Here is a 20,514-nt window from a genome sequence, read left to right as displayed (position 1 = left end):
CGAGGTAGATCAAAGCAGAAAAAGAAGGAGCCATTTTGGGGTGGCTGTATCTAGGCAGGGTCAGCTTGTTTGAAGGCTCCAAGTGCCGCTTGTGTTCTTTGTTCCACAGGCTGCAGCAGCATCCTCTACCATGAGTGAACAAAGAGAGACAGGCTTGAATAGAAACTAGGTCATATCTGCGGAGGATCAGTCTGTTGCCCCCAGTCGCCCCGCGGTGGGGACCACTGTGTGAGCGAAAGCGTGTGTGGGTGTGACTGCCATGTGTGATGGGCCATATCAAGGAAAGGCAAGTGAGAATGGAAGCATGGCAAACACTTTACAGCTTCAGAGCCCCACATGGAGGACAACTTAAATGGTTTGTGGGTCGGAATTGACATATCTCAAAAGCCCCTATCAGGGCGAGAAAAGGGTTGTTTCCCGTGTTGCTGCCTGCCTGCACCAACCTTTTTGAATTAATTTCACGCTTGTCAAATCACATGGGCGAAAATAAACACACATTTCACTCTCAGGCATTTACATTTGCATGGGCAGCTTTTTGGAGTGTTTTTTTGTCAGCCTACAGTTGTGCTGAAGGGGAGGATAAGAAACAGACAGCAGACGGGATTCATCGCTGTCTGTGGTCGTCGGGGCTGGTGGAGCCCACTCCCTCAATCTTTGTGCCTTTTGTGGTGTTGTTTTAGTGTGTCCTGTTCGGCCTGTTGCAAGGCTAGTGAATGACCCTTGCACTCCTACTTACACTGCTTCCTGTCATTCCTGGGCTGCAAACAAACTCAACCTGCTAGAGAGAGAGAGAAGATTGTTTTGTGACAATGCTGTGTTATACAAATTGATTCCTTAGTTATTAGAGCTCACAAGAGCCTGAATAATGACACATTTTTGAAGTTGATGCCAATATTTGAGTAAGGAATGTCTTTGGAACACAGCTGTATAGACCAATCGATAAGGATCCCCTAGAACTAGATGTCATTTGAACAACATATCATGTGCTCTGAGTAGGACATTTTGCAATTGAAAAATAAACTTGTGAACATCTGTCACATTACAGTGAAACTATTTTGCTATAAGTGGAAACCAGGAGGGAAATGTGCAGAAACAGCAATGCAAAACAACCCAGTTGCATTTTCAGCTCACTGCTATAATACTCTCTATTCTTGACAAGAGTTGAATGTGAAGTTGACATTCTTCTCAGCCAGTATAAAACCCCAGCCTTGCTTCCTGTTATAAAGCACAGTTTTGTTTCTTCAGCTGTGCGCAAATCTAACATTTCCATGTTACAGACGGTGATCATGTTAGATGTAGGGCTTGGCAGCATACCAGTATTTTATTGTCAATCATGCTATGAGACGATATATGATCAGATTTAGATTTTTAAAATTGTTGTATTGTGACATAAATGTAGTAAACTGTAGACTGATCTACTTGTTCTGATACTGTCCATACCCATTTGGTGTCTATTTTTGTAATTCTGATGATTTCTTATTCAACAAATGGTACCAATAGTCATCCCCGCTAATAACTGTAACAGTATGGATATCAATGTATTTGGTAAACACTATAATGATATTTGATTTTGTTATCTACCAATTTTGAAGGGCTGAGGAGATTTCAAAGTTATTGACATGTACAGCGTGTATCACAATTTATCCCAAAAAATATCAGGGCATTATTTTAAGGCCATCTTGCCCAGCCCTAGTATGTTCAGACACATTTTACACAATAGAGATGATGTTTTGATTAATTGTTCAGCCCCTCTTTACTAACATCACTTACTTTGCTTTTTCTTTGCTAAGATTGTAGTCTCATCATTCTGGTTGAATTAACATTGTTGATGTCACACGACAATAAAAAAGATGTGGCTCTACAGGGAGCATCATTTTCATTTGTGTACCTCACATTATATATCATACAATTGCATTATACAACTGTTTTTAATAGGAGTGTAGGACTCCTTGAGACAAGTAAACCAAACTTGATATGTAAATATTGGACTGTAGATAAAATGAAGATGCCGTCCCGTTGCTCTTTTACTTCCTCTCCATTTTTCTGTTATTCAACCACCAAAAAAGTTCACCTTCAGTCTCCCCTCCAGAAACAATTTGCAGATCCTTCACCCTAAGACGTCCGCCCTGTGAAGGAGAGAGAGAGCTGCTGTAAGAATGGATCTATAAGATGGATTTGTCGCTTACACGCCTCCCCTTGAGTGCCAGCTGGCCACCCCTAATTGATTAGATTTGATCTCGGGGTGACGATTAACACCTCTGTGTCCCTCCATGCTTTCCATATGTAATTTACTTATCTCTGGTGCTGTGGCAGCAGCAGACCTCGATAGTTCACTCTCAACCTCCTCACCACCACAAGGGGCTGGTGGGGTTTGTTGTAACACAGCCGGCCTCCTGAATCCTATTTAGTCACAAAGTGCTCCCCTCTTCTCTAACAGCACAGCTCCTATGCTCTTAAGGGATTGGCAAAATAAACCTCTTTTCTGCACTTCTCAGGAACCTGGTAGTGGGATGGATTGTTTGTTTTCTTTAACGAATGTGGCAGATCGTAGGATTGAAACGCCTGTTTTTCACATAAACATATTGAGTTTCTTCATGGCATTTCAGTTTTGAAGACACTCCCATTGTGCCTATTTTAAAATTCTGCAGAAAAAAAAACATGACCACACAGAGTCTTGTAAGTTATTTTGACTTGGATTATTTTGGACTAATTTGACTCATGTCTTCTTAAGAAAGGGATTGGTACTTTTCTGATGGGAAACGGTTATTTCCAAAGCACACTGGGCGGATAGAGACTGCTCAGTAGGATTGTGTGAGAGGCCAGATTGTTCTTTTCCTTCTCTGAGATGTGTCACTGAGGGGAAGATGCGGTGGCCCTGGATGTGTTTGTGTCTGTGGTTGTGCACTGTGGAGCCAGCGGGCTGCCCTGCGCTCACTCACTGTCTGATTAAAAAGACCTTGAGAGGCCCCCACGCCTCCGCTTTTTATACAGTTTCACACAATCACGCTCCCAACAAGATACCAACCACTGATAGGCTCGCTATGTCGTTCATAGTTCCAACACAATTAGCTGTTAAGAACTCCTTGTAGTCCGTACCATGCAGCAATTCATGTTAACAACAAAATCAGTAATTCCTTGATGTTAGAAGCCGGATCAGTCCCTCATCTAGAGTGACAGGTCTTGTTTCACAGACATTTCCTGAAGAATCCACTTTTAAGGGCGCTTATAGTCAGTGACATAACAGGCTGGTAATTGTATCCGGACAGATTCTCAGCGGGTTTAAGAACTAAAGGAAACAGCTGAGTCTAGGCCAGAGTCTGTCTGCCTTCAGCCTGCTGTGTGGTCTTCCTTGCTAGCTGGTGATGCCTGAAGGAGCAGGAGGAGGGAGGGTAGGGTTTGTGAGTGTAGGGAGATGGGGACAAAGTACACCCTGAAAGGGTCGTCATAGGATGGCAGAGACCTGAGGACAGGAAGCCAGACAGATACGTTTTTTTAGAGAGATTGGTTGAAGCCCATGAGATGTAAACCTCTGAATGGCTGCTGCAATGAGATGAATGACTTGAAAGAGCAACATTACAAGGCCACCATTAAAGATGGTAGAGAGTATTAAACCTGGATGTCTTGATGGTCTTCCATTGGGATATTCTCAAATGTAGGTGGACTGTTCATTGTGCACTGTTGTATCTTTCAACATGCACATGTGCGTTCTTTGCTTGGTTCTACTTACTTCTATGCTTGCTGACTTGTGCAACACAGCAAAGGGCTGACAATGTGTATCAGGGGCAAAGCTGTGCTGTGAAATAGACTGCTATGTGTGGGTGGACAGGACACCTAAAGTGCACTTTTAAAAATGTTTTCACTCCTAGAAAGGTTTGATCAGTTTGCTGCTGCTGTTTTTGTGCATTGAATTGGATCATTATTGTCCAGTGATGTGAGTTTTCTCCCACGTGAAGCAGCATGTGTGTATTGTTCCTATAAAAGACAGTGTGGTGGCTGATTAGAGGTTCTGTCTGTCACACTTGAGGGTCCTGGGAAACTCTTCAGTTTACTGTACCGAAAAGATCTATACCTCCCAACGCCACATAACCTGCTAATTACACGTTGTGCTAAGTGGATTCTTTGCCTGCGGCGTCTAAAATTTGCTGCAGAGTACTCTTTACAGCCAATTTGCAAATAAACTGACATCTTTTGAAGTAAGTACAATAAAGTGCATGCTCTCAATGCATAATGATCTCCTATATACCATCAAATGTAAGTGCGAGCAGTGCTGTAAAGTGTAACCATCTCCTGCCTGCTGTGTCCTGTAATCTGGAACTCTGCCGAGAGTCTTACTCCTGGACGGGCTGAAAAGGAGGCCCCTGCTTGTTTTCCAGTGCATACTTGACATTCCTGTCTCAGTGCCTACACGCACACACTCACATACAGTGAGGCAACAGGCAAGCTAAGTCACTGAAGGTCTTCTTTTGCCTCAAAAGTGAAGCACTGGCCCTTTTTTTCGTAATCTAATATTAAACCTAGTAGTGCATAGTGCATCCACTGTGTTCATGTGAGAGTCTTCAGCTCTCTATATGTCTGTCTGCTTATCCGCCTGCTGGCATTTTTGTATTTCTCTTCTCTTTCCTCTGTCTGGACATTCTAGTTTCTCTTCTACTTTTCCCACTCACTCTGTCTCTTTTGCTTCCACTTCTACTTCTACTAGCCTTATATTCCCCTCTGTTCACCCGTCTCTGCCATCGTTTTTCACACTGAGCATTGTTGTCACATGTGGTCTCAGTGAAGGGCAGTGAGGAAACTCAGAGCTTTTGTACTGCTCTTCAACCTGTGGCCACCTTTTTTATTCCCCACATTCATCCTGACACAGGCCTCTGTGATATAACGAGAGGATTAAATCCTCAAGCCCCCCCCTGCCCCAAGGCTGAGCCTTCAAGACGACCACAAGAGCTGACGTTGACACAGTTGTGTTGTGAACAGCTCAGGATTTAACCTTTAGTAAGTCTCTCCATGAAGTGTGGGCTAAAGGTGAGAAGGATGCAGTGGCTTACCTATATTCCATTATAGTCATTGTTTATTTTATGTCTAAGGCATAGATTTGTCAGACCAACAATTTTGGATGGAAGCAGTCAGTGATGCCAACAAAACTTGATAAAATATTCAGTGTTTACCTCTGTATTTTATTCTTGGCACACAGTGGGATCCCATTTTTGAAAAAGATCTTTATTCTATACTGTCATGCCAATGTTGAAGCTGGGGTAGCAGCTACTTAATGCTGCATCAGACAGGACACATCGCACATTGTCAGTGCTGTTTCAGTTCTTTATTCTAACTCCCACTTCAAACTGTGGTAATTAACGTGATTCATCTGAAATGAAACTAATGAAAAACAAACCTACTTAGTGCTTTTTCGTGCATTATGCACCTCTTAATCAGTGGAATGATGTGACGATGTGTCCTCACTTCCGCCTATGTTCATGTTCACAAGATAAAAACAATAGGGTCCCATTAATAGATACACAGCTCTATGTATGCTCTATGCTGTTGGAGGTCATAATCTCCACATGGAAGTTTAGATGAATGTATGCAGCGTTTTGATATATTGACAAGCAATATTTGCTCCTATAACCAATCATAAACAGTGCTGACCACTGAGGGAATGGTACCATCACATTTTGGGTGACAAGATAGATTTATATAATGAGATGCTCAGCCCCTTGTTAAGAAAGTTCGTTTGACAAAGAGGAATACAGTATTTGGCTGGTTTTCATGCCGGGTTTGGCTCTTGGCACCATGGAGGTGAGTCAGCACACAGGATCGCTAACAGTTGGTGATCGCTTTAGCAACAATGCTAGGTTAATAGGTCCATCAGAAAACTCCTTATATCATCCTTCTTGTTGTGTTTTTAAGCTGTTTATGGCTTATAAGTCTCGTGGTGTTCATTGGGAGGCTGCTGGTTGGCACTAGTTAGCAGTTACATTAGCAACAACAGCTATCTATCCTGAGCAAAAGTTATAAAGCTCTGCTTTGATACAGTAATCGATGAGGCCACTTTATACATTAATTAGTGATTTTTTAAATTTTTTTTTTACTGGATGCAAATTAGTGTATGCTCATACAGAATGAGTCATCAACATATACAAATCAACTTCTTTGCCATTCTTGGACCCGATACTGGTGTTTAGGTGAGACAGACATATGTGATGTAACATTAAACATCAATTTGACTTCATGCGAACTTTGCATGACTTAATTGTGGCTCCACCAAAGTGAGGTAATAAATGTAAACTTTAAGAATTTGATTGTTGGGGAACTGGTTTACAGTAGAATTAACTGCAGGAGTGCTCTTGTCACTGACAAACACGCAGTGACAGAGTGGAGATTCAAGGCTTCCGCTCTCTCTCCTCTGTCTATGCAGTGGTGGTTGTAGTTCTTTCCACTCCAGCGTCTGTAAAGCTGCTCTGCCTGTAAGCCTGTGATGCAGCGTGGCATTTATTCGTGGAGCGGATGATGAGGATACATCACCTATTCAGTTTGCTCAGTCCTGCTCTTCCCCTCTTCTTCTCCTCACGCCATTGCTTGCCGCGGTTCATTCAGTCCCTGTTCTGTCGCTCACTGTCCCTTTCTCTGGGCCTGGCTCACCACAATATCTTGGTGGACTGGGACAGCATGTACCCAGAGAAGGTAAGCTAACTGGCTAGCTTTTGAAGGCATGGTGATTTATTTACCTGTTTGCTCTGCTTCCCTGTCTTTCTCTCAGCCAGAAACCTCCCCAGATCTGGCTCTTTGGGACATTTTTAGCTTCCAGTGTAATTTCTTTCCCTGCCCCTTCTACCTGTTACATTTCGACTTGAAACATTCAGACTGATGGCACTAACTGTTTTGTGTGCTGTTATGGGTTTGATATAGTGTTGGGCACGTGTGGGTGTTTATGTGTGGGATTGATTTAGCAAGTAACTTGACCGCATTCCGCTGTGTTTTCCACTGAGGTCTGTGTTTGCATACAAGCAATGATGTTCTGGGCACTGGGCTCTCAGTATTGCATAACTGATGCTGACTGTGTCCAGAGTCTTTTAAACAGCTGCTCGTCATTTCCCCCCAGCGGCCTCGTCCTTTGGATGAGTGGACAGGTCGAGCTATGCTTACATTCAGCCCTCTGAGGACAGCGATCACGGTCTGGGAAACTGTTTTCCTAAGTATCTCTTCCAGAGCTGATTTACGTGCTGCTTTCTGTGTGGTGTGCCCTGTTTCCAATTTTTCCTTTTACCTCTCATTCCACCTTGAGGGATTGGAGTCAGCAAAGTGCTGAAGTAGAACGCCGTCCTTCCCCACAGTGCTTGTTTCTGTGTTTATTTACCTTACCTTGTTTCTCGCCCACACTGGTGTTTAGCCTGCATGGAGACTGACTGAAATTCATGATACTAAAGATGAAACCTCCTGTTAAAATGCTTATCATATTGTTTATTCAAGAACTGAATACGAGTAATGTGATTTGGGATGTTACACATCACATCAGAGGGAGACTTGTGCAGCTGGTTATCAATGAATAGTCACGTAATAAATCAAACAGTTACTGAGTTTAGCATTAGGAAACTCTGATCTGTTGTGTAACAGAAGTGCATCTTTTCTATTCTCCCACCTTCCTCTTTAACACTCGCCTCTATTCATAAGCTTTGGCCGCTCTTTGACCTGTCGCCTTCTGTCTTTTAGGATAACAGCTTATATCTCTCAGTGATTTTTGTGTAACAATATGGCACATAACTGCAGATCAAAGACAATATTTGTGCACAATCCAGTGTTTCTGTGCTCTCGCTGCTTCCCTCAGGAGAGGTACAGCTGCTGCTGGCATGTGCGAGTACCAGTGGAAGCAGCGGAGCGTGGGCGTCTTTGGGTATCAAGGGGTACGTATTGTCTCTGTCATATGCCACTCCTATTGCTAATTACCTCATGTGGCTGCCAAAGAGACAAAGGATGAGCTGTGAATCGATCAGCGCTGAAATGGTTCAGCTCGTGTCTGTCTTGCCAGAGGTCATTTACTGTGAAAAGGAGATTAGAATTGGTCTGCTATGATGTAGCAGCTCTGGTTGTCTGCTTGCAGGCTTATGGAAAAGTGTAGATGAGTTACTGTGGGTTTAGTTCTCGTTTTGTACGTCATTTGTACACTCATAGCTGGGGTCGGCTGTTCCTAAAGTCCTGTATCAGCCTTGTGATTTTGACCACTGAATTTACTTTCTAGAAACTCTGTGTTTTTGTCCTCAGAACTTTCCACTAGCAGCTGTCACTGAACAGAGATGCTACAGTGACAAACAAAGGGGACACAGAAAGGATGCACACTACACCACTGTGGATCATTCTGGATCCTTCTGCCAGCTTTGTGACTCTGCACCCAAAGAGTAATTTCAAACAGCAAATCCAATTTTAACACAGCATTAATACACATCCTATAATTGCACTCAGATGGGCTTTGGGCACAGCAGGGAGCTTGCCAACAGACTTCTGCCTTTCGGGGGAATACAATACATGTCTCTGTGCATTTCCTCAAAGCTGGTCAGAAATAGCTCCCAGGTAAAGCAGAGCCACTAGGAGGCTGAACAGTGTTCACAGAAGAGTCTTACAAGGCTAGCAGCCTTTCAGTGCCCTTGCATTTGATTGGCAGAGAGGCTCTCCCGCTGTCCATTAATGAAATGGATATGCCAGCGGTAACGGATGTCTCAGTGTTTCCTTCATGCTCTGTTGACTCCACAGCAGCATTGGCTGGTTTGAACCCCTCTTGTATAGTTGATTGACTGCTTGTAGATTATGCATAAAATGTCACAGAGGGTTTGTAAAGTTTGAGTCATAAACAGAATCGTTAATATCTACTTCAGTCATCAGTAATGCCCCAAAACCTTCCATATTCCGGTACCTCAGTTTCATATTTCTGTCTCCCTTTCAAAGTATGGTAGCTGTTTTTTTCCCTGATTTCTTGTGGACCTCTGTCAGTTCAGCACTATCCAAGCTTTAGAGGCAAAACAAACTTTGAGTCTGTGTGTGTGTGTTTACGGGAGTGTGAGTGCCAATGCTGGCTTCTGACCTTGTGCACCTTTTTCTGTTGTCATGATGCTTAACTTCCCCTCTCAAATTCTTGTGAATTCAGAAATTGGACCATATTATAAAAACTAAATCATGCAGACTTCAATCGTGACTCTCTGTGCTGATATTAGTGATGTCTTGACTCTCCAAACCTACAATTCCATTTGACTTTCAATTTTAAGGTCACGATTTGATTCAGCTTTCAATTTTAAAAATGTTGTCAACACTGAATTGTATGCCCTGGCAACTGTCATTCTCATTTTTAAGAAGTGCTCTTGAACACAAAAGGGCCTGTTGGTCCACATATCTTTTGCCGCTGTGGATGATTTCGAGCCATACTGTTTATTTAATGTCACTAACAATTTGTTGTATTAAATAAAGTAATGTAATAAAGGATCTTTGAAACATTTGAGATGTCATCGGAATTAAATTCCTTAGTACCAGTCACTTGTTCATCTTCCTGCGCACAGGATAAGTGTCTACAAGTAGGCTAGGTGTGTCCTCCTTTTGGATGTGGCCGGGTGCACACGGGATCATCGATACAGCATTTGATCAATTGATGACTCGAAATTGAAGGCTCATTTTCATTGTTGTTTGTTTTGAAATAGAATTTGTGACACCCCTAGTTGACACAGATTCAATTGTGTCAGTGTCATGGGGTGTATTAATGAAGATATCCTCTAAATTGCGTCTTTTCAGCACGTGGCTGGTCTTCGATTAATCTTGGATGTAACCGGCTTGCAGAAAGGCACCCATGATTTGACCTACTTGAAAATGTCAGAACGTGTTTAAAGAGATAATGCTTACCAATACAACACGATTACTTAATAGCACTGAAATGTTGTCATTGTCTAAGCCTGCTTCATTGTTCCTGCAATATATCTCTGTTTTTCTCTTCTGTGGGGGAGCAGTAAGTGACAGTGACTACTACTGATGGAGGTTACATAGTATAAAGATGGTTAGCAGTGCTGGGGTCAAATGAACTTGTTTATGCCTTAATTTTCTAACATAGGTGCATTCATGTTCCAATTAGTAAGTGTAGTCTGACTATTTTGGTGGTCATGAGACCCAGGTTGGAAGTATTACATGTGTATGGATTCACACATAATTATGGTACTTTGAACAGGTTATGAAACTGTTGTTTAATACTAATCCCTCTGTATGACCTGCATAAATGATACCATCATTGTGAAGACTGGCTGCTTCTTAGTTGCAACACTACTGAAGACAAATGTCAATTGTCTGAGTAAGGTAGCTTTGACTTCCTTCTGTGTTACTTTCAGTATGAGAGGCTTTTGTTTGGGTGTATCAGTGAATAAGCCTGTGCATGTGTTTGAAGCAACACAGCGTTTGTCTGTTTTTTTGTGGTATGAAAACTGCTACAGGAAAATTGTTATTGGTTAAATCATAAAAATCAATTTAAAAGTGTTTTTGGCTTCTCTGGGTAAGCTTCGTCCAGAAACTGTGGGACAGAGGGGCTTACAGGTCAGACCAAGCCCGGACAGACAACCCCCTACACACACACACACACGCACACTAAAATGCAATCTTCTTACATATCTGGATTAAGGGGTTGTGTACAGTACATTCCTGGGTTAAACCCTCTGCGTCCCCCCACCCAAAGTGTTGTTCATCCCACACCAACATGATCTGACATTTCTAATCTTGTTGAACAATGTTTGTATTTGCTCTGTGCTATTGGTTTTGACCTTGATTGTGATGGTAAAAACACAACTGTCCTGTCCAGCACTAAGTGTGCCATGCTATGGTTCTCTCAGACTATTTATGGGGATCAAGTCAGTGTTTTCTGCTATTTCTTTGTTGTTACAGAGTTCACAATTTCGTTCTCCTTACTGGTGTTTACAGAAAAGCAAGTAATAATTATTATAACAATTAATATGCTGCTCAGTGGCCCGGGCCAGGACCCCCTTTGGGTGGCCAGTAGAGAAGTTTGTCGTTGATCTACCAGCCAGTCCCTGGCTCTTGAGCTCCTATTGATTTGATTTGAGTAGGTGATGGTAGCTCTGGTGATATTATTCAATGAGGTGGCAGCCACTTCAGCCATTACTATTGGGCTGTGGTGTTATGGACAAGTTTGGCATTCTCTGTCCCTTAAATGAATAAGTAATTAAAAGGAACCATTACATATCCCATCACAGTAGTAATATCCAGGGAATGTGGACGTTAGAATTAATTTGCTAGAGTGCACATTAGCTGCGGTTGGCATGATTATTTTCCCCCATCGTAAATACAGGTTTCAATGTGTCCTGAGCCTTAGGCGTAGTTTCCAAGCAAAATATACCCGGAATCAGAAAGTGAATTGATTGGAGCAGCAGATTTTGTCATTGGTTCTCTAAAAAGTTCTCCTAATCTCAGTTCCCTAAACTCCTCCTCTGAACAACTCCTTCCAACAGTTCTTCTATTCAGCATATTCTTGTTTGGACCATTGTCATACTTATAAAATCCAGAGTACATAAACTGAAAGCGCTTTCAGTTCCTTGTCCTGAGCAGGCAATGGGAACAAATCTCATCCTAGCTCCTCTCAGCCATCTCTTGGCATCATTTGACCCTGATCCAGTGTGCCCCTTTGTTACTCTGAAACAAACCCACTGACCCTGTCTGCTGCTTCAGTCCAACCCAATGACACCGTTGCTACAGATCTCTGTCAGCCACACTCAGCAGGAGAGAACACCTCCTGGCTCAAAGTTACCGAGTGCCCCAGTCCCTGCCCAGCTTGGTACACATTCTCTTAATAGGCCGCGGACAATTTGGCGGACAGAGTTGCCTTTGCGTGCCATTGGTGGTTCAACAAAACAATAGCGCCATTCTGGATAATGTGGCAAGACATGCCTGGTTGAAATTGAATTGCTTTCTACACAAGCAGCTCTCTTACAATCAATTACCCAACCAAGACCCTTTTATGGGTCACTCAGAGGCCGAATAGGAACAAGATGGTCCACTTGGAGATATTCAACCCGGGAATAGGACAGTTGGTTCTGGGCTGGTACTTTACAGCAGTGTCATTATTTACCTGGATCTGGTGAGTGTTTTATCAAGTAAACTTGAAGCATTCAGTGTTTTGCATTTTGTTTCATAAGCCAATAAGTTGTTTGTTCTTTATCCAAATTTAAGGTACTGGGATCATTGAGATCAAGTGCTTCTTGCAGCAGGTATCACACAGCAGCAGGTGGTTGTTAGATCGCCAAGAATATGTTGACATGTTAATCAAGAGGGGGCAGGCTGTCTAGAGTTCAGTATTTGGTCATGTTTTCAGTTTGACATGCAGACCAATGGCCAGCTGATGTTGCAGTTCATTTCTCTAAAGAACCCAAGCATGTGACAGGGCAGTATAGATGACAAGGCAGCCCTCTCTCTGGCAGGGACTGTAAACAACAATGGCTTTACAGTGGCTGGTCTGCTACTGGAACTTTTTTCTGGATGGATATAGAGAGGAATGGGGGATTGAGAGGGGGAGTGCTGGCTAGCTTGGCAGTCTGTGGGTAGTGGGCCGAGTGACCCATGACCCATGGAACTGGGACACAATGGATCTGTCTGTCACTGCTTCTCCACCCCCAGCTTCTACGCATACACACTCAAACACCCTGAGTCATGGCATGTGGGCCAATGAGTTGATGGGCTGGAAATTTAAATATGCCCTTTTAATTTTGTGGCATGTTTCCTGGCTCTTTCACTACAATTATTCATTAATCTAAAATGAGTCCAAAATCGATGCTGCCTATTTAATCTGTGGAACAGCTGAATAACTTTATGTATTCAGTTTGATAACAGATGAAAACAAGTATATCTTTATGTTTTAAAAGCTGTAGTCAATACATGCTTGGTAGTCTTACCTGATACATGAATACAACATCATTAAAATGCATTTTCATTTGACTTCTGGTCAATAGATTGAGCAACTGTTTCATCTCTCTCTTATTCTTCTGAGTAGAATTAGCAATAGAGGGATAAACATAGCCTTGAGGGCTTGGTAGGAACAATAGTGGCGTTTTTCTGTTGCATCTGCTGACCTGGCTGTGCTTGGTTTGCCTCAGCAAGTCAGCCTCCATCACATCAGGACTGCCTGTTTGAAGGTATGTCTTTAACTGATTACGTACATAGCTTGTATTGTGGTCAGATGAGTGTCTGTAAACAGTCTCTCTGTCTAGCTTGGTTCGATTTGGTATGGCCAAAAGTGCCAGTGGAAAATGGCCTTTTTGCCAAATCAGTTGTGTATATTAAGTGGTGGGTTAATGGTGCAATTTATTTACATTATCTATCAATCTGTAGATATTTTTTTTTTGGCTGAATCAGTCAGTCAGATTTATATATTGGAATTCAGGCAGCCACATTGATCATACAAGCCAGTCCTGCCCCATTGTCTGATAGCATTTGTATTTCTAACCTTAATTTAATTATTGCATGCCCTTTGGCAGCACTGTCAACCTCCCCCCCACATGATTTGTTCTGCCAGCAATTATTGCAAATCCTGTGTATGTTTGTTGTATTATTTTTTCCTGAGGACTATAAGAAAAGAGACCAGTGTTGCTGTAAACATTTGGTTGTTGCTGTTCCTTGATGTCTCCTGCTGTGAGGTGCCTTAGGCAGAGGATAGAATGAGTTGTCCAAACCACCCACTGTGCTTTTGGTTTTCTCTATCTGCTCAGGTAATTCCATTTCCTCATTGTAGATGCATTTACCCCGCTGTGGGACACATGTGTGACTGTACACTTATTTTTTTCATTTTGACATACTGTATTAACACAATGGACCTAAAATCACATCAAACATAAAATCAGAGTAGGAAAAAGTAGGATTTTTTACTGTGAAAACCACAAATATGTTTTACAAACCATTTTTATTACTCATAATGCAAATGTAAATTGCTGTTTGCTAAGTTTGAGTTTTTGAAATTTACATAGTTATATTAACTATTTACATTTAAATGCAAACAGTGCTTCAGGCTCAGGTCTCTTTCAGCTCCTCCCTGCCCGCTCAACATTCAGCTGTCTCCTCATTGTTTTGACTCACAAAACAAAAAAACGACTACACTACACACTAAACACACTACACCAAATACATAACACACTTACTATACACTCCAAACAAGCTATATGTCACAAATCTCTCAACTCTCAAAACTCGCTATCTCTGTCACCGTCGCTGCTGCTGTCAATCTTCCGCCGCCGTCCCTCCCACAGTTTCCCGTTCCCCAGCGGCCAAATCACTTGGTTTGCCATATAATTTTGTGATTGGTTGGTGTGGTGCCTCTTTTCACCAATAGGAACATGTTTTCTTGCTTCCGGCTTGTGGACACTTTTGTGACAAAAGCCCGTTATTACCGTTTTTTCCTGCACCAGACACAAAGCAGATGTGACGTTAATGTTTGCGAAAAAGTGTGGCGGACATTATTTATCGTAAGTATGGCTTTGGATGCGCCGTCGTGTCCCCGAGTCAGGAGGTGGGGCGTGGAGGTCGGTTAGCAGCTAGCTACACACGAACATCCACAGATTCCGATTCCACTTTGTTGTCCTCGCGTATCCGGATCTCCTCAGACTGGAACAGACTCGGTCGGACTTGTTTAGTCTCATTAATCCACAATGGGGTACCTGTTCTGGCAGTGACCCTACACCACCACTTTCTGGAAAGTTCTAGTCTGATACATTACTGATAAACTTGTCTCTGATTTTTCTTTGTTGTGGAAAGATGTACTGCTTGGTTTCCATGACAACAAATGCAAAAAACAGAAAGAAATATACCTAATTAATTTGTTGATCATTTTAGGGAAATATCATATTCACAAAGCCAAATTTGGTAACTCTCAACCTTCTTTTGAATGTTAATCAGAAGACAACGACTAACAGATTTTTTTTCTGACTAAACAAACTAAATAAATGATCTCTCTTTGTATTCATGACTGAATAAACTGAATAAACAAACTGACCTTAAAGGACAACAAAGTTGTTACTATTTTCGTCTGTTTATATGTGGCGGACCCTGCGACCTTTGTAGCTCAACCAATCACCATCAGTCAATAGTGGACCCTGTCTGGCTTTTCACCTGCATGCACAGATGCTGTTTTCCAGGAGAAAGTTCACTGAAGTCTCAGTCAGGAGTGCTGACCGTCACTATGATTTTTCTTCTATATAGGTTGTCAGAGACAGTTACTAAGACAAAGACAAGCACACATTTTTGCTTGAAATCATAGCACATAATCATCGCCATTCAAATGCGGGAGCCGCCAAGCCCTCAATACCGAGGCAGAAATGTGAAGAGTCGGAATGACTTTTCCACTCCTATAAGATGCTGAAGACCTGACCTGCTACCACAGCACTTTTGCTTGGTCTTGTAATGTTACTTTTTGTGTTGAAGTGTGGGACATTTCTCTTTAATTTGATGAGTGAAGAATCCATTTAGTTGTCAGACTGTGACCACAGTCAGACGAACACACTCCCATCCTGCGCTGTTGGCATTTCCATTCATTCACATAGACGCGTCTTGCTTCTGTTGCTGCCGGGTTACTACGTCTGCTGGCAGATCAGAGGTGGAATAAAACTGTCCTTCCATTCCATCTTTTTAACTTGAGCACAGACGGCAAGGCATAATATCAGTGCAAGGCTCCCACCTTGAAAGGCAGTGTGAATGAGGCTTGTTATACTGACGGATGGCCTGAACAATTCAGCCTCTGGTCACCTGTTAATGTACACATCTTCACACACATACCCTTATACTTATACTATATTTGCAAATACACCCTATGCCTCTCTGCAAAGGGTTAAAGGATTATGTGGGAGTGTGGCAGTAGAGAAGGAAAGAGGGAGAGGTGTATGGAATTATGCCACTTGAAGCTCCAGGGTGGCAGGGTGGCGCTTATCTGGGTCACATGCTGAAGAGGGGGATCATTAAATTTGGAGCATAAGAAATCAGTACTTGAGAACAAACATACACTAATACATATGCATGATTCAAACACAATCGCATAGTGACAAAGTGTTAGCTACACACTGACTCACACCGCAGTGTACCATCCTTTTCCTTATTTTGCAGCTGAAATGGCATTTCCAGATAAAAGCACTCCTTGCTGCGTGTTTGATTTTCAATTAACCTGATTCACTGGGGTTAATACCCTGATGCGCCACAACCAGAGTGCTCAGCAGCTTCAAGGTGTTCCCTCTCTGTTCTTACCAGTAATGAATCATCATCTGTTTGAGCTCATGCAGACACACTCATCTTTGTCTCTGCTACGGGGCATTCAGTGAAGAGCAGATATGAAGCTAATAAAGATTAGGCCTTGATTTTAAAGATGAAGTTAACTTAGCTTTTCTGTCATGTTTGGTTTTCTGGTACCAAATGATAGCTGAGTCCAGGCAGGATGATGATGAGACGTGTTTTCCCATGTGGGTGCAGAACAGTTCAACAGTACAAATTACTTCTTTGCGCCTTGATAGTTTACACAGTGACTCATCCATAATTGTAGTGCTGTGTTGCTTCATTACTTGCCATTCAGAAGCTGTAATCAGGGATTCATTTTTTATTTGAAACAGGTGTCCTGATGTATCGGCATACTTTGGTAAGCCAGTTTTGGTCGTAGATTGGTTCTGCCAATACTTGACCTAGCTTTTGGGGATTCTTCTGTTGCTGTAATGTCATTTTCACAAATTTGAATGATTTTATGATTCCCAACATGACATTGATATGGAAAATCACTATTATTTAAGACTTGTCAGCAGGAATTTATTGTAAATAATGGGAATAAAATGTTAATACAGAGGTTATTTTTTACCCTTTCAGAAGCAGGCATGATCAAATCCCTTCTCATACAAATGAAAGAAATAAACAATTCAGTTAAGTTAAAGCATTAGTTGACTCATTTAAAAGAAATTAGTAGAAGTAGGTTAATAACTCCTCAGTTAGCATACTCAAACAAGCTGTATCTCATATCGTAACAACTAGCTACTGTTGAAACAACTAGTACAGTACTAGTACAAGTTGAACACTGTGCGCTTTGCTTTAGGCAATTATCTACTGAGATATCATTCAAAATACATACAATATTCACTCAAATATTAAAATCAAGTTGTAGTCTTTTGCCCAGACAGTGCTGTAATGTTGCAGTTGTTGGGCCTTTGCATGTAATGGAAGAACATACTCTGCATGCATATGGTTGTGATTTTACTCACTTCGTGTTTAATGGGATGCCTACAAATGGTCTGTGCATGTAATTAATAGGGGTGGTGAAAAAAATCAATAATTGATTAATCACAATTATGATATTGACAATTATGAGTCGATTATTAAATTTCCAAAGATCAATTAAAAAAAAAGATACTAGATACTAATCTATACTAGTGAGCAAAATCAAAATACCGCGAGTGTATGCATGTCTGTGTACATTAAGTACATCTCCCATTCAGCTCCAGGCAGCAGTCAGGATATACAAACACCTGATTCCCTGCGGATCATTGCTGCAGTCTGCTTGAAGAAGAGGAGTGAGAAAAAAATCCACTTTTTCATCCCAAAAGTTTAAAAGTAATCTCTGAACTCGCTTCTTGTAGGTAAACTGCTCTGGATCAGAACAGAATCTGATTAGACTCTGGCTGTTTATTCCTCCAGGACGCTCTGCTCCCGTCTTTGTTTTCCTAGAGAGACCCCCTAGGCGTAGTTTTACCTAAAACATTCCATATTGTTTTTTTATTTTAGCCCCAAAAATGTTTACTGTTAACTGTGCAATGGTACTATTGAATTTCAGAGCTTAACTTTCATGTAAATGTTCTGTAAATATGACTAGCTAACTATTCACAATCATAATCATTAATTTCAAAACCTTTTTTTTTCACATCCCTAAACAAGTCTTAAAGGTGCATACACTTGTTGGAGCAGTGTCGTAGTAATTTTACCCACGCTGAACACCACAGACAACACTCTCACTGAGCCTCTCACCTGGCTCATCACAATAGAACTGTGAAGTTCCCATGGCAGCTAGCTCCTCCCACCAATCTGCCACTCGACTAACATGGTAGATAATTGCACTAATCTGTCATCATCCTCATCTATTTTGGCTGACCTTTCCATTGACAGGCTGGGAGGAACCATTGACGGAGGCATTGGGATCAGCTGTGATCACTTTGTTTTCACACACAGCTGGTGGCAGACTTACCACAACTCCAGATTCTAATCTCCATATTCTTCTTACAACACCCGACAAAGGGGTCGAATGACAGCAGATTTTGGCAGTTTGATGAGTGCAACCTGTTGGTTGTTATTTGCTGTGTATAATTAAGTCAGACCCTGCTGAGATTAGACGTTTAAGTTGTTTTTAGCTTATTTCTCTGTTTCATGCAGGTAGGACTGGGTGATGCATCTTTGAAATATTATCATAATATTTTTCATAGAGGTGTCATTATTCTTCAAATCCGCAATTCAATTTGACTCGTGACATTAACATTTTTTTGTCAGCACTGACAGCTGTGCTATAGACGGACAGCAGAAGACAGAAGCAGAGATAAATCTATGGAGATGAATGATACCAAAATGAGACAACAGAAGAGTATTTTTTTTTTCTTTGATTTTAATTGGCTTTTAAAGTTTAACTCAGTCTAATGTGTTTTTAGTGTACTCTTTTATATTGTTTTGCTGATTTCATGTTCTTTTTCTGTATAGTGTCTTTGAGTATTTAGAAAAGCGCTTTTAAATAAAATGTATTAGTATCATTGTTAATTGACTTTCAGTACAAACTGTCAATATGGTGTAGAGTCGTACAAGATTTACCCACCAAATGGAAATTAAATGTACAATTAGTACCTGGTGAGCTCTGTTTCTGACAGAAAAAACATTCCACAACTACATTTGCAGTTTTAGGGGAAACTGAACTGGAGAAAAGAAGACACATTGTGTATCTGCAGCCTAGAAGTTGACAGTAAATTCTCTGTTGAACACACATTTGACTGAGTAGAATGTCAACAACAGGGAAATGAGCCACATTAAAACCACATTCATTTGACTTTGAATTTGATTGTCAAAATCTTAGATTTTTTTGAATCTCCTCAAAAGCATCCTTTTAAAAATGCGAAGACTGGGCAACACCAACTTATTACACAATGATTTTGACCAAATACCTCAGTATCGATGTTGAAACAATACTGTAGAGATGACAAATGATACTTTATCAAAAATCTCATTGTGTTATTATTTTGTGAATCATCAGTAACATGGATGTAATGAGCAAGTATTGGAACAAGTAGAACAGTCTGGTAAGTTCAAAAACTCACTTTAATGTAGTGCAGCCTTTAAACTGGAAAACTTAAAGGTGGCAAAGTCCAACATATTAAAGAGGTCATAGTATACCAATTTTCAGATATGTACGTGTATTTGGTGCAACAGGTTTACATACTGTAATTTTTAAAATTACTGTTACATAGCGATGTAGATAAGTTACAGAAGTAAAGGATGGACTCCAGACCAGGATTGGTGTTTTGTGTGGGAAAAAGTAAGTCCATTTTGTGTGGACCTAAGGCTTGTAGAGTCTACAGACCAAAACTGCCACACAGCATAATAAAGGAAAGGCAAAAACCCAAAAAGCAGAATATGACCTCTTTAAAACAATATCTACCCTTGTATCAGGGTAATGATACAATATTGGTGTATCAGGCATGCCAGTGTAAAGAGCAGATCTGCCTGTGGAACTGGATCGTGTGAACCACAGACTTAACGACCCTGGGTTCACAACCTCTGACCTTTCATGGCATGTTGGCTGAACTTTGAGCATGACCACACGTCAAGCAATCCACTGTCTCATTCTCTTTCTTTTCCTTCATCTGCTCTGTATTTTCTGTCACTCCTCCTTGCTCCGTCCCTCTCTCTGCCTGTGTCTCTGAGAGGCTCAGGTCATTCGGCTAATGAGCACTCCTATTTAAGGCGAGCACCATAGCCCTAAATAGATCTCTTAAGATCCTTTAATCAGCTGCTGAGGCCTCCTCTGTTCTGTGTGACGACTGTCTGGATGCAGCGAGGTTGTTGATAGTAGCTAGCCACATTCGCATACCTGCTCGGGACCCTGCAGCCCCGACTGGACCTGCCTCTCTCTGTTGGACCATGTTTTCATACCTGAGGAGCCCACACTACATTGTGAGTAGCTTTTGTTCTGCATTAAAAGCAGGATGAATGAATGTGACGGGCGGCGTTGAGGCTTAGGCTACTTGGCTGAGAGGAAAGTAGAGCAGGTGTTAGTCTGTCAGTGCAGCGCTGCAGTCAAACCATTACAAGAACCAAGACCCACTGAGTTTCTGATCTAACTGTGTACTCTGTTGGATTACTGTTTAGTTGTTATCGGGTGAAAATGACCAAAGTAGATTGAATTTGTAAGGGGCTAAGGGTTCATACAAGGTCTTAGAAATTTGAGAAATGCTTAGAGGAACAGCACCCGAAACTGAAATCCAGTCATCATATCCTCCTGCT

General features: G+C 41.6%; 1 protein-coding gene across 5 annotated transcripts in view; it reads left to right on the top strand.

Annotated features, from left to right (window-relative positions):
* The window catches only part of arhgap12b (Rho GTPase activating protein 12b), a 63,176-nt gene that overhangs the window by 6,883 nt on the left and 35,779 nt on the right, over positions 1 to 20,514 (top strand). The window contains exon 1 of one of the 5 annotated variants that reach the window (XM_037079526.1): positions 6,468 to 6,675. The exons of the other annotated variants lie outside the window; for them this stretch is intronic. Within the exon in view, the coding sequence (XP_036935421.1) occupies positions 6,499 to 6,675 (177 nt within the window). The 5' untranslated portion in view covers positions 6,468 to 6,498. Of the gene's footprint in view, positions 1 to 6,467; positions 6,676 to 20,514 lie in introns of those variants that run through there. 5 annotated transcript variants of the gene reach the window in all.

Source organism: Acanthopagrus latus, chromosome 19 (genome assembly GCF_904848185.1).
Source record: "Acanthopagrus latus isolate v.2019 chromosome 19, fAcaLat1.1, whole genome shotgun sequence".
NCBI lineage: Eukaryota > Metazoa > Chordata > Actinopteri > Spariformes > Sparidae > Acanthopagrus > Acanthopagrus latus.
The sequence above is the reverse complement of the archived record's forward strand: the minus strand, read 5'-3'. Positions and strand labels throughout refer to the sequence as shown.